General features: G+C 46.0%; 1 protein-coding gene across 1 annotated transcript; it reads right to left on the reverse strand.

The window, feature by feature from the left end:
* Positions 1–26: 26 nt before the first annotated feature.
* LOC130036012 (butyrophilin subfamily 1 member A1-like) lies at positions 27–11,989 on the reverse strand. The gene is given in 6 exon segments (XM_056127974.1): positions 27–607; positions 982–1,008; positions 8,872–8,898; positions 9,867–9,893; positions 10,643–10,781; positions 11,882–11,989. Coding segments are annotated over 6 exon segments (909 nt in total).
* Positions 11,990–12,746: the final 757 nt, after the last annotated feature.

Genomic DNA, 12,746 nt, shown 5'->3' on the forward strand with positions numbered 1-12,746 from the left:
GAGACTTGGGTCCTGGGGTAGCACCATCAACACCAAAGTCTGAGCTCACAGGCTCCTCCTGAGAAAAAGGAAAACTTAATGGGCACAGGGGGCTCAGGCCCACCCACCACGGAGCAGATGGACAGGGACACAGCTCCTGAGTGAATCATAAAGTATGGAAAGAGGGTCCCAGAGAAGGAAACATGAGAGAAGGAGTAAATGTGGGAGCCATCAGTCATGTTATAGAATGAGACATCTCCTTCCTCAGGGTCCAGGAAAATCCGCAGCCTGTGGGGAACCTAACTAAGGAACAGGGGAGTTCAAGAAGTAGTTAAAGCATGAAATCCTTCTTCAAAATTCCCCCCAACACAGAAACTCTTGTCTGAAGACTTGTTGTACCAGCCTGTCCTTTTCACATCTTCTCTACAGACCCCTAGAAACCAAATGTTTCTGTCTCCATTCCTGATTTCCACCTCCCAACAACAGTGCCCTGATGTGATGCCCTCAAGGCCTAAGATGCTATGTGTGTCTTCTGATACTGAATTAGTGTCCATCAAGGTCAGACTTTTATTCTTGTGAGAGACAACAATGTTGGGATGGGCAGATCCTAGATCCAGAGTGACAGGCCCTGCAGGGAGAAGTACCAATCACACAAGGCCTTCAGCACAATAGGAGCACACAAAACCTCATTCCATATCTTAGCTCCAAGTAATGGAGAAATTAGCCTCCTGAGATGAGGGGCTAGTGACACAAGCCTTGTAAGCAAGAAAAGGAACCACAATACTGATTCGGGATTTGATGTTAAATTTGTCACAAGACCCTTAAGGATCAATGTGAACTCCATGAAGCAAACTTCTTTAGACTCCATATAAGACACACCTACCACACACCACACACCACCACTGATAGTGGGAGCATCTGTGTCACCACAGAGATGAAAGAGACCAGAATTGTATGGGCAGCAACAGTAGGACCTCCCAGAAAGAACAAGAAGTCACTCACAGGTCAGGAACTTGTCCTTGCACCAATCTGTAAGAAACACACACATACACACATACATGTCAGAGATTTGTATACACTTTACACACCAGCTACATATTTGAAACATCATAATGAAGTTAACAATAGGCATATTTTGAAAACATTCAACTGATTCTTTTATATACACCCTTGACAGATATATGTGCATGCACACACACACACACACACACACACACACATACCCACACACAAAACCATCATGTGCCCACGTCCCCATAAGGATAAGCCCAAAAGCTCAATACCCAGAGATTGATAGGTGTTATAAACATCTCTCAGTATGAGAAATAGAAGTGTTATTGCCCAGATATGATTTTCTTTTTGTGCTGACAAAGCACATAGACTTGTTTAACCTGAAAAGTAAATTTTCTTGGAAAAAAATTAAGAGATCAATATTTTCTAGGCCTCACTTTAGCTATAAAGAACTTAGAAAAAATTTTTGGATCTCTAAGTTTTCTGTACACACTTCACTTAATCACTTAACTTCCCGTTAGTCGTCTATTTGCTCAAGCGGGTGCCAGTAATGTCTCCATTTGTCCCTGTCCCGTGCTAGTGTAGCCCAATGGCATCTGTTCGCTCTGGGAACATGAAGAGCCTCAAACCAATTGTTCATGATCTTGATGAAGAAATCTGACCATCTGGTAGATGGGCGGCCACGCGGTCTTTTGACATCCCGTGGGATCCAGTCCGTAACAGCTCTAGTCCAGCGGTCGTCTTTAAATCTCATTACGTGACCAGCCCATCTGATTTTTGACACCTTGGCAAACGAGACAGCGTCCCTGATTCTTGATTGTCAGAATTCCGGATTCTTTCTCTCATTTGAGTGAAACGTGATATTCCAAGCATAGCTCTTTCAATTCCTCTTTGGGAGACCCAAATAGCGTTCTCATCCTGTTTACGTAGGGCCCAAGTCTCTGAGGCATATGTTAATGGAGGAAGAACAGTGAAATCAAAGAGATGTGCCCTGAGCCGGAGGTTCTTCGTCCTCTTATCTATTTCTTCGACGATCTTGAAGGCGTTCCAAGCCGCTCTCTTCCTCCTGCACAGCTCAGGTGCCAGGTCATTTGTCATGTTGACTTCTCGACCTAGGTACACATAGCTGTTGCATTCGGAGTTGGTCGCTCCATTGAGAGCGAATGGGGCGTCAGGAAAGAGGCTGTTTCTCATAAACATTGTATTCGTAAGATTCAGCTGTAGTCCTACCTTTCCACAATCACGGTCAAAGTCGGCCAGCATTTGGCTGCTTGGCTGATGTTTGGTGTTATCAAAACAATGTCATCAGCAAAGCGGAGGTGGTGTAGTTGCCGACCATCTATCTTCACTCTCATTCCTTCCCATTCCAGTCATTGCATGATGTTCTCGAGGGTGGCACTGAAGAGTTTTGGTGAAATGGTATCACCCTGCCGAACCCCTCTCTTGACATCAATGATTACTTCTTTGTAGAATGGTGAGATCCTGGTTGTGAATCCACAATACAGCTCACGGAGGATCTTGATGTATTGAGCTTGAATGCCCTGATTGGCTAGGGCTTCAATGACCGCTTCCATCTCAACAGAATCAAAGGCCTTCTTAAAATCAATGAACATTAGTCAGAGCGGCATCTTGAACTCCCGAGAAACCTCAATGAGCTTGGTTATCGTGTGGATATAGTCGATAGTGCTGAATCCTTTGTGGAACCCGGCTTGCTCTCATGGTTGTCCTTCATCTAGTGTTCTGCCAATCCTATTTAGGATGACTCAAGTGAACAACTTGTAGATGACAGACAATAGGCAGATCGGGCGATAGTTGCCAACGTCATGGATGTCTCCCTTCTTGAACAGTAGTACAGTCCTGCTGGTTTTCCATTGGGATGGAACCTTGCATTCAGACAGGTAGCATGTGAAGAGCCGAGCCAGTGTATTGATGAGTACTGACGGCAGGTTCTTCAGGTGTTCAGGTCTGACCTTGTCTGGGCCGGATGCTGTTCGTTTCTTTACTGAAGAAATGGCATGTCGGTTCTTCAAAGAAATGGAGCAAACACTCTTGAAATTTATATGGAACAATAAGCCCCCACGAATAGCTAAAGCAATTCTTGGGAAAAAGAAAATGGGAGGAATCAACCTCCCAAACTTCAAACTGTACTACAAAGCAGTAATAATTAAAACAGCATGGTACTGGAACAAAGGCAGAACTGCAGACCAATGGAACAGGGTTGAATACACTGACATCTCTTCTCAATCATATGCTCATCAAATCTTTGATAAAGGTGCAAGTAATGTGAAGTGGAGTAAGGAAAGCCTCTTTAATAAATTGTGTTGGCATCACTGGACGGCTACATGCAAAAAAATAGGCTCAGAACTCTGCCTAACACCATGTACAAAAGTAAGATCAAAATGGATTAAAGACCTCAACATCAGACCAGAAACCATAAGGTACATTGAAGATAAAGTTGGCAAAACCCTCCATGACATTGAAGCTAATGGTATCTTCAAAGATGCCACGCCACTGGCCGAGCAAGTGAAAACAGAGATAGATAAATGGGACTATCTTAAACTAAGAAGCTTCTGCACCTCCAAAGAAACAGTGACCAAAATACAAAGACAGTCTACAGAATGGGAAAGGATATTCACCGAATACGCATCTGACAAGGGGTTGATATCCAGGATATACAAAATACTGGTTAAACTCCACAAGAAGAAAACATCCAACCCCATCAAAAAATGGGGCAATGAAATGAACAGAAACTTTCTCAAAGAAGAAATCCGAATGGCAAAAAAGCACATGAGAAAATGCTCTACATCATTAATCATCAGGGAGATGCAGATCAAAACCACAATGAGATACCATCTCACACCTCAGAGACTGGCCCACATTCAAAAGAACAAAAGCAACCGATGCTGGCGTGGATGTGGCGAGAAAGGGACACTCCTTCACTGTTGGTGGGAATGTCCACTGGTTCAGCCCTTCTGGAAAACAGTATGGACGATTCTCAAAAAATTAGAAATTGAGCTCCCATTTGACCCAGCAATACCACTCCTGGGAATATATCCCAGAGAGGCAAAAATGTATAGTCGAAGTGACATCTGCACTTGTTTGTTCATTGCAGCACTCTTTACAATAGCCAGAAACTGGAAGAAACCTGAATGCCCAAGAACAGATGACTGGTTAAAGAAACTTTGGTACATCTACACAATGGAGTACTATGTAGCTGTTAGAAAAGATGAAGTCATGAAATTTACATACAAGTGGTACAATATGGAAAGTATCATGCTAAGCGAAATGAGTCAGAAAGAGAGGGATAGACATAGAAAGATTGCATTCATCTGGGGGATATAAAGTAACAAAGTATGAGATTAATACCCAAGAATAGCTGAGATCAGCACCAGGAGGATTACTCCATAACTTGGAGGCCAGCCGGGTATCCTGGGGGAAAGGGCAGTTCAGATAGAAAAGGAAGCACCAAATAAAGGATGTTTGGAGGATCCTCCCAGGAGGGGAGATGCATGTCGAAAGTAGACTATGGACTGAACATGTTTGCCACTCAATGCCTCTTTTGCAGACCACAACACCCAAAAAGAGAGAGAGAACACAGGGGATTGCCCTGCCACAGAGACTGGGGGGATGGGGGGATGGGGGTGGGAGGGATATTATCCATGGTGGTGGAAGATGGGCACTGGTGGAGGGATGGGTATCTGATCATTGTATGATTGAAACCAAAGCACAAAAAATTGTAAATCTACAACTTTAAAAAAAATAAAATAAAATAAAGGGAAAAAAAAGAAAAAAAAAGAAATGGCATGTCGGATTTCGGAAGGGAGAACATTGGGAACGACATATCCATCCTGTGGAATTTGGTATGTCGGCAAGTGGGCATGGCTATCGAAGAGATTTGAGTGGAAGTCATGGATAATCTTCTCCATTGCCGTTCTGGAGGATGTGATGGATCCATCAGGACGTCGGAGGGCAGTCATCTTGGTCTTGTAGTTGGCGAAGGACAGGCGGGCATTACGAATACTTTTCCCGGCTTCTGCCACATCTACCAGCACTTCTGCTCTTCTCTCTTTGAGGTCTTCCTTGATCGCATCTCTGCACTGCTTTGCGAGCTCGGACGTTAGCTTGCGGTTGCCTGAGGCATGCGCCAAACCACGTTGGTGAATAAGCTCAAGAGTTTTAGAAGACAGGCGTTTTTTTTGTGGCTATCTCTCTCTTGGCGTTCCTCGCACAATCATGGAGGTGCTGAACCAGTCGATTGTATTCCTCGTCTATGTTGTCAACAATGGCATCTTCCCATGTTGCTGCAATAGTGCCAAAGAGCTCCCAGTTGGTGGTCGTTCTGGGAGTTCTCTTTTTAAACTTTGCAGCTCTTTCTCCCCGCTCTGTGAAGTAGAATTTTGCATGAAGGAGACAGTGGTCTGATCCCGTTCGGAATTTTGAGACAACAGCGACATCGGTCAGGCAAAACCATCGATTGAATATGATGTGGTAAATTTCGTTGTGGAATCGTCCACCGGGAGACTCCCATGTCCAACGATTCTGGACACTACCTCCACTACCCAGCCACCGCCACACTCCAGGACGCTTTCTGGACCCGCGTGGCAGCTCCGGCTGAGACTCACGCATGACTGGGGACCCACAGAACAAGATAAGCGGAACTCTCTGAGACCTTGGACTCCAGGCTCAACGGACCCAGGTACAGAGATTCTCTGCTTGCTCCCACCAACCTTAGGTGACAAAGGGATTCTAATCAGGAGCCCAACCCTACCCTGCCCTATCTGCTCCTACCAACCACTAGAGACCCAGGGATCGAATTGCACACAGAAGACCCACCGTACCCCTACTGGGACCAGATAAATACCCCACTGGCAGACTTCCACTACCGACACTACCTCCACTACCCAACCGCCGCCACACTTCAGGATGCTTTCCAGACCCATCATAAGACACTAAATACCCATCTTCTGGAATTGCCGTACCATATTTGATAGGGTTCAAATATGGTAACACCTACGAGGGTGATTAGAGGTCGCCCCAAAAGCCTCTATCCCTCTCGGAAAGACTGGCAAGCTACCGAGAGTATTCCACCCGCACAGAAGACCTGGCAAGCTATCCGTTGTGTATTCAATATGCCAAAACCAGTAATTACAACTGGTCTCATTCTGTAAACAATAGGAGGAAATTACACCTTGACTGAGCTTCACTTATATCATGATTGTAATCCATAAGTAAAGGAAACTCAGGATACAGGGAAAGATTTTTCTTAACCAGTTAGAAGGCAATTGAGAGGTTTCAAGGGAAGAAGAAAGGTTCAACGCAAAGAGATACACATATTCTGTGAAAGGAAAGACATTTGATTTATCTACCTCTTTAGGGAAGTGTGGAAGGGGGAGAATAAAGCTCCCAGAGAGATAAGTGAGAACAAAATCAAACAAAACTGAATCTAGTCACTTTGTTTTGCCAAATCTTGACCAGAAAGCTTCCAGGAGAATCTCTGTCATAGTAGAACCCCAAGGAATCCCAGGTCTTAATCCCAAGGTATGTGAAAAAATGTTAATTCCATGAAAAATATAAATTTTACAGCTGTGACTAAAATTATGGGGTCAAAGAGATGATGTTCACTAGAGGTAAACACCAGCTCATTCTCACTCTCTAACACCAAATGTTCCCCTAAGCATAACTCTCAAGGACCAACTCCCACTACTCTCCAGCAGAGCCCAGGTGGCCTGAACTGAAGAGCTCAAGAAGCTCAGCATCCTTGTACATTCTCACTGACCTGCTGCTTCTATTGGTTGAGAATGACTGGGAGGAGATCCCAGAATTCTATGCACTGCTTGAGAGACCCAGAAAAAAAGAAGAAAAAAAACCAAGATTATAAATATTGAGATCAGACGAGATAGGGCGCGTTCAGGGTGGTATGGCTGTAGACATATTGAGATGTAGACATCATCCTGAGTAATATAGAATTAATCATAAGAATCCTTAAAAGCAAAATCATGTCAAGGATTTGTTCAGACAACTAGATGTGACCCCAGAAGCAGAGTCACAGTCTTCTGTGCTGCTGGTATACAGATGATGAAAATGGGCCACAATCGAAGATGTTCTCTAGAAGAAGGAAAAGACAATTGCCTCCAGGAGGAAAAGGACTTAGGGACAATGGTGGAAGGATACTGGCACTTTGAAGGTGGTTATGGTCAGTAGGTATGCCTTCTGACTCATAAATATTGATCCTATTGTAAAACATGATAAAAAGTATTTTAAAATAAGGGGCTAAGTGCTAGTACAGGAGGTAAGACATTTTCCTCGCATGTGGTCAATTCTAGTTCAATCCCCAGCACCCATATGATCACTCAAGCTCTGCTAGGAGTGATCTGGGAGAAGAAAGTCAAGAGTAAGCCCTGAAGACTGCTGGATATGACCCAAAAAAGGAAAAGAAGGGGATGTCAATAGCTTCCAGAAACAGGACACAGCCCTAGCCACATTTTCATGAAATATAACTTCCAGAGCAAGGAAATAGGAAATGTGTTTTGCTTTAAACCACATAAGTGAATTCATAAAGGCAGCAGAAAAAAATTAATATATTCACATATGCTACCTCCAGGCTGGAGCGATAGCACAGCGGTGGGCGTTTGCCTTGCACGCAGCCAACATGGCTGACCCAAGTTCGATTCCTCCGCCCTTCTTGGAGAGCCCAGCAAGCTACCTGTGATGTATTTGATATGCCAAACACAGTAACAACAAAAGTCTCCAATGGAGATGTTACTGGGCCCGCTCAAGCAAATCGATGAACAACGGGAGGACAATTCTCTCAGTTCTCTCAATGCTACCTCCAATATGAGAAAAAATCTATATACCAGGGTTATCTCTGGTTAGAGACAAGTGATCAAAACGGATAAAGTAAGGAGAACACAATAGTCCCCAAACAGCCATATGGGACGTGCCTCTACTCCCCAAAAACCAACCCAAAGATCTTAACAAGCAAATTCAATAATTCTCCCAAGTGAGGACCTAAAATGACTAAAGATGAAGAGATTTCTCTGTCAAACACTGACCCAGTGACACATAATCTCTCTGGACTTCATAATCCCCCTGGAAAGAATAAGTGATCACTGACCATTGCAAAGCTTACATATTTCGCAGAATCCTGAAATGTCCTCTGTGGGGGAGTTGCTGTCTCCCAAGAACAAGAATAGAGGAAATAACATTTTTGGCACAGTTGGGTGAAAATTTGTGAACAACTCCACTGCGATATGTTCATTCAGAGAAATCATCATTTCTGTCTTGTTGCTTACATAGATGCAAAAACAGTTGGACTAATTCATATCAGTCTTTAATAGGTAAAGGTAAAGGCCCTCCCGTTGATCGTTGATTTGCTCGAGCGGGCCCAGTAACGTCTCCATTGGAGACTTTGTTGTTACTGTGTCTGGCATATTGAATACTCTCGGTAGCTTGCCGGGCTCTCCAAGAGGGGCGGAGGTAATCGAACTCGGGTCGGCCATGTTGGCCGCTTGTAAGGCGAACGCCCTACCCGCTGTGCTATCGCTCCAGCATCAGTCTTTAATAAAGGTAAAATATACTTTCAGAAACAATGAATCTACTGTAGAGACACTACAAATTGCCTAGAGAAATCCGTTGCATTTGTGTATGAAAACTATGGGAGAAGAAAAGAAATTTTTTAAAAAAGTATTTTCTGAGGGGACTGCTCACCCTAACATGACCTTCGGAAGAAGAGAGTCACAGGAGGCAGATCTGTGCCCTAGGGACTGTTCCTGCAGCCCTCAGATGGAGGCTACAAAACTGACAGTGACTCCTTCCTTCCGTGGGGTCCTTGGGTAGAGAAGGGGCAGAAGTGAGGAGTCATAGGACACTTAGAGCACCTACCTGCATACAGCTGGGCCTTCCTCCAGGCTAAAAGGTAACACACAGGTGAGAGCTCAGCCAACCAGCCTGCCCAGCCCAGGCTATGGTACAGCACCACACCCTCTCTGACAGTTACAGGATCTTCAATGTCAGGGTGACAGAAGAGGAGGTGTTGGAGTGGGGGAGCTCCTGCCATGTGCAGACACAGGTCAGGACACCGATCAGGAAGTCTGTATAACAGGCTGATCCCCCCTGTCCTGTTGTGGCCAGCTGCTTTAGCTTCAAATTGTAAGAAATGCTTCTGCCACCTTCGTTCAGTTTTGCCACTAAGGCTTTGTAGATTATACTACATGTTCAAATATTTAAGAGAATAAGACATTAACTATCCCATAATTATTATGTGTTAAATTTTATATTCAGTTTTTCTCTTGAAAAGATACTAGAGAAATAAAAGGGGAAATGATTAAGGCAGGAGAAGAGGTGAGTTCTGGGGCAGTGAACTTTCTCAGACAATATCTGCAGCATTGAAGCCACCATCCCGGGGCTAGAACCATAGTACAGCGGGTAGGGCATTTGCCTTGCACGCGGCCGACCAGGGCTCAATTCCCAGCATCCCATATAGTACCTCGAGCACTGCCAGGAGGAATTCCTGAGTTCAGAGCCAGGAGTAACCCCTGAGTATTGCCAGTGTGACCCAAAAAGCAAAGAAAAAATAATGAAGCCACCACCCCGTCACGTTCCCACAGCTGCTGAACCAAGTCCCCAGCCATTTGACCTCACTATTTGATGGTATCCCATCACTACTTGACCATCTTCCATCAATATCTGACCATCACATCAAAGACTTCAGGGGACAGACTCTCCCCTGGTATTGTTTTGGGAGAAGGGTGGGAGTCACACTCCTAAACTCATCTGGCTCCTGTAATAACCACATGTGTGTCCCCAGCACACACAGGGAGAGGAACACCTGGGCACAGGTGGGACAGGGGACACAGGGCACCTGTAGCATCACTCACCAGCCAAGTACTCAGTCTTCCTCTTGTCTGGAAGGCAACAGGAACAGGTAAGCTCAGAACCACGAGGCCTCTAAGGAAGGAGATTCAGGAATTTGAAGAAAAGCAAAACTCACCTAAATTAGTGCTAATTTAGGTGCTAATTTAGGCAGCACATATACTAAAATTGGAACAAAACTCACCTAAATTTGCCTGTAATTCACGTGAAGGAATATGAAAAATAAAAGCATGAACTCCCTTACCTGAGGAGCAGAAAACTGTGGGCCTGCAAAATCCACCAAAACAAAAAAAATATATATCTATATCATGAAATTCCACTCCAAACCCATCAGGGTCCGTGGGTAACTCTACCCTCTGAGGACTCCTGGGCCACTTGCTCTGTGATCATGGAGCCAGAGCTCTGAACTCTGACCCACAGTCCTTGGGTCACTCCGGGCCTGGGCCTGTCCTGACTTACCTATGACCTCCAGTGCAGCCTGCTTTGCCTGCTCATCCTTCTCCCGATCCTGGCGCAGCTTCTCTCCTTGCTGACTCTCCAGCACCTTTATGGAATGTTCTCTCCATGTGCAATAGGCAGCACCAAGGACCAGGAATGTCAGCAAGGTCACACACACCACACAGACCAGTTTCCATGGAGAGGCCTTGGGGAAGAAGGGCTCTGTGGCCCCCAGGAGACACCATGAGGGCACAGCCAGGACAGCCCAGCCCAGCTCCCCCAGAAATGCCCACCCCCACCCCCCAGCTCCAGCACCCACACGGGAGAGGGCAGCAGAGCCCACCTGGGATGAATATGGCCATGGCCTTTTCCTGGTCCAGGATGGGGTTGAGGATGGAGCAGGTCACGTTCCCCATGTCGCTGTCTCTCACCACCAGCGCCGCCTCCACGCTGAACAGCCCCTCAGTCCTGAGTGTGGGTTTCTGAGAAGGCCAGAAACTGGAGTCTCGCCAGTGCACCTTGGGCTTGGGGAACCAGTCCACCGCCCTGCACACAACACGGACCCCATCCTCCTAGGGCCCTGTGATGTGCACTTGAGGGGCAGAGCCCACACCTGAGGGGGAGAGGGAGGGTACAGGAGGCTGAATCTGAGCATGCACACAAGCCCTGGAGCCAGTCACACTGCATCTTTGCTGTGTAGGAGGTCATCCCCCACCGCCCCCCCCCCCCGCCCCCAGAGGATAGCAGCCGCCCCATCACCAGGAAAAGAAGGGACATGGGACAAGGATGGCACTGAGCAGAACACTTCTCCCCAACTGGGCAGGGAGAAGGTTCAAGGACTAGAGAATGGGAGGAAGAATTTCATCCCCATTCCATCCTCATCCTCCACCCTTCCCAACTCACACATCTTTCAGGACATCTTTCTTCCACTCCAGCTGCCTTATGCTAAAATATTTTAAAATTACATCAAATTAACCTTTCAGTATCTGTATTGCACACCATAAAGACCAAAGAGAGAGAGAAAGAAGAGGAAGAAAACTGCCTTCCATAGACACAGGCAGGGGGAAAATGGGGACACTGGTGGTAGGAAATGTACACTGGCGAAGGGACAGGTGTTGGAACATTTAATGACTGAAACCAAATCATGAACAACTTTGTAACCGATTTAATTTTTTAAAAATACTTTAAAAATGAAAACTGACATTAAAATGTGTACTGACTAGCACCAAAATATTACCTAAAGTAATAGCACTGTCCCTGAGCCCCCTCCTAATCATTTCTTCCCTGAGTATTATCATTACCAACATTCTTCATATGTCCATCATACTCAGAATTCTCGGGCTGGAGCCAGGGAGATATAATAAAGGGCTGGAGCTCATGCCCATCGTTCATAGAGTCCTGGTTCGTCCCAAACCCACATGGCTTCCCTAGTATCCCCTGACCTGGAAAAGGCCAAGTGGGGGGGTCTGAGGAGGTTGGAACTCTTGGGGTCATGGAAATGGCTCAAAATCCTGGAGTTTATGTTTTGCATATGAGAGTTTCCCAGTCCCCCAAGCATGCCAACTGGGGGTATCCCTCTTACTTTCAGGTATGATTTTCCCCTATTCAAAAACTCTACAGCTGACAGCCCTGCTTCATCAAAAACCAACTCAGGACCTCGACGCGGCACTGACCTCCTCTGCAGGTTCATCTGGGAGCTGGGGAACGTGTCCCTGTCCACCGCCCCACCCCTTCCCCCACGCCACGCCCCCACCATCGGGCAGCCGTGGGAGACTTTGGGGAGCAGCAGCCCGAGTTCCACCGGACAGCCCGCACACCTCTTCAGGGTAGTTCCCTCCTCTGCAGATTCCTAGGTCAGTGCGCCCCTGGGACTGGCTGGGGGTGAGGCCTCCACCGTAGGAGTCGTGGCCTTCTCAAAAGTGGGAATGGCCTTCTGTGTGGCAGGTGCAGTTATATTTCCCACTCCCAGCACTCTTGACTCACATCCCAGGCTTTATCACCTAATTCTGTGGGAAAAGTCCTGGCCATCTCATCCACAATACGACAATAATCCACTTGCCTACTTCAATTCCAACAAAAGACCAGTACACAAAGAAGCTGTACAAGCCCAATATAAAAGAGAATTTCCTCCAACGTTTCACTAGATGCCTGTCATAAGCCACAGAATAATGCCTGAGAGGAAGAACACATTCTAGAAGTGGAGAAGGGTGACCCCCATCAACTGACCTTATTCAGAATCCTTTCACCCAATAAGAGGGAACAGTGCTAGTGAATTCCAAGGTTTTACCTCTAGACTACCACAAAAACATGGGGAAACAGTGCAAATCTCCTCTACGAGGAGAGGACAAAGAAAAGATTTCCAAATCATCAACAGGGGTTACCCATAAATATGTTCTCTCCGATAAAGGATTCCAAGATGAAATGCTGAGGACGTTCAAGGAATTACT

The sequence above is a fragment of the Sorex fumeus genome, unplaced genomic scaffold, assembly GCF_029834395.1.
Source record: "Sorex fumeus unplaced genomic scaffold, SorFum_2.1 ptg000063l, whole genome shotgun sequence".
NCBI lineage: Eukaryota > Metazoa > Chordata > Mammalia > Eulipotyphla > Soricidae > Sorex > Sorex fumeus.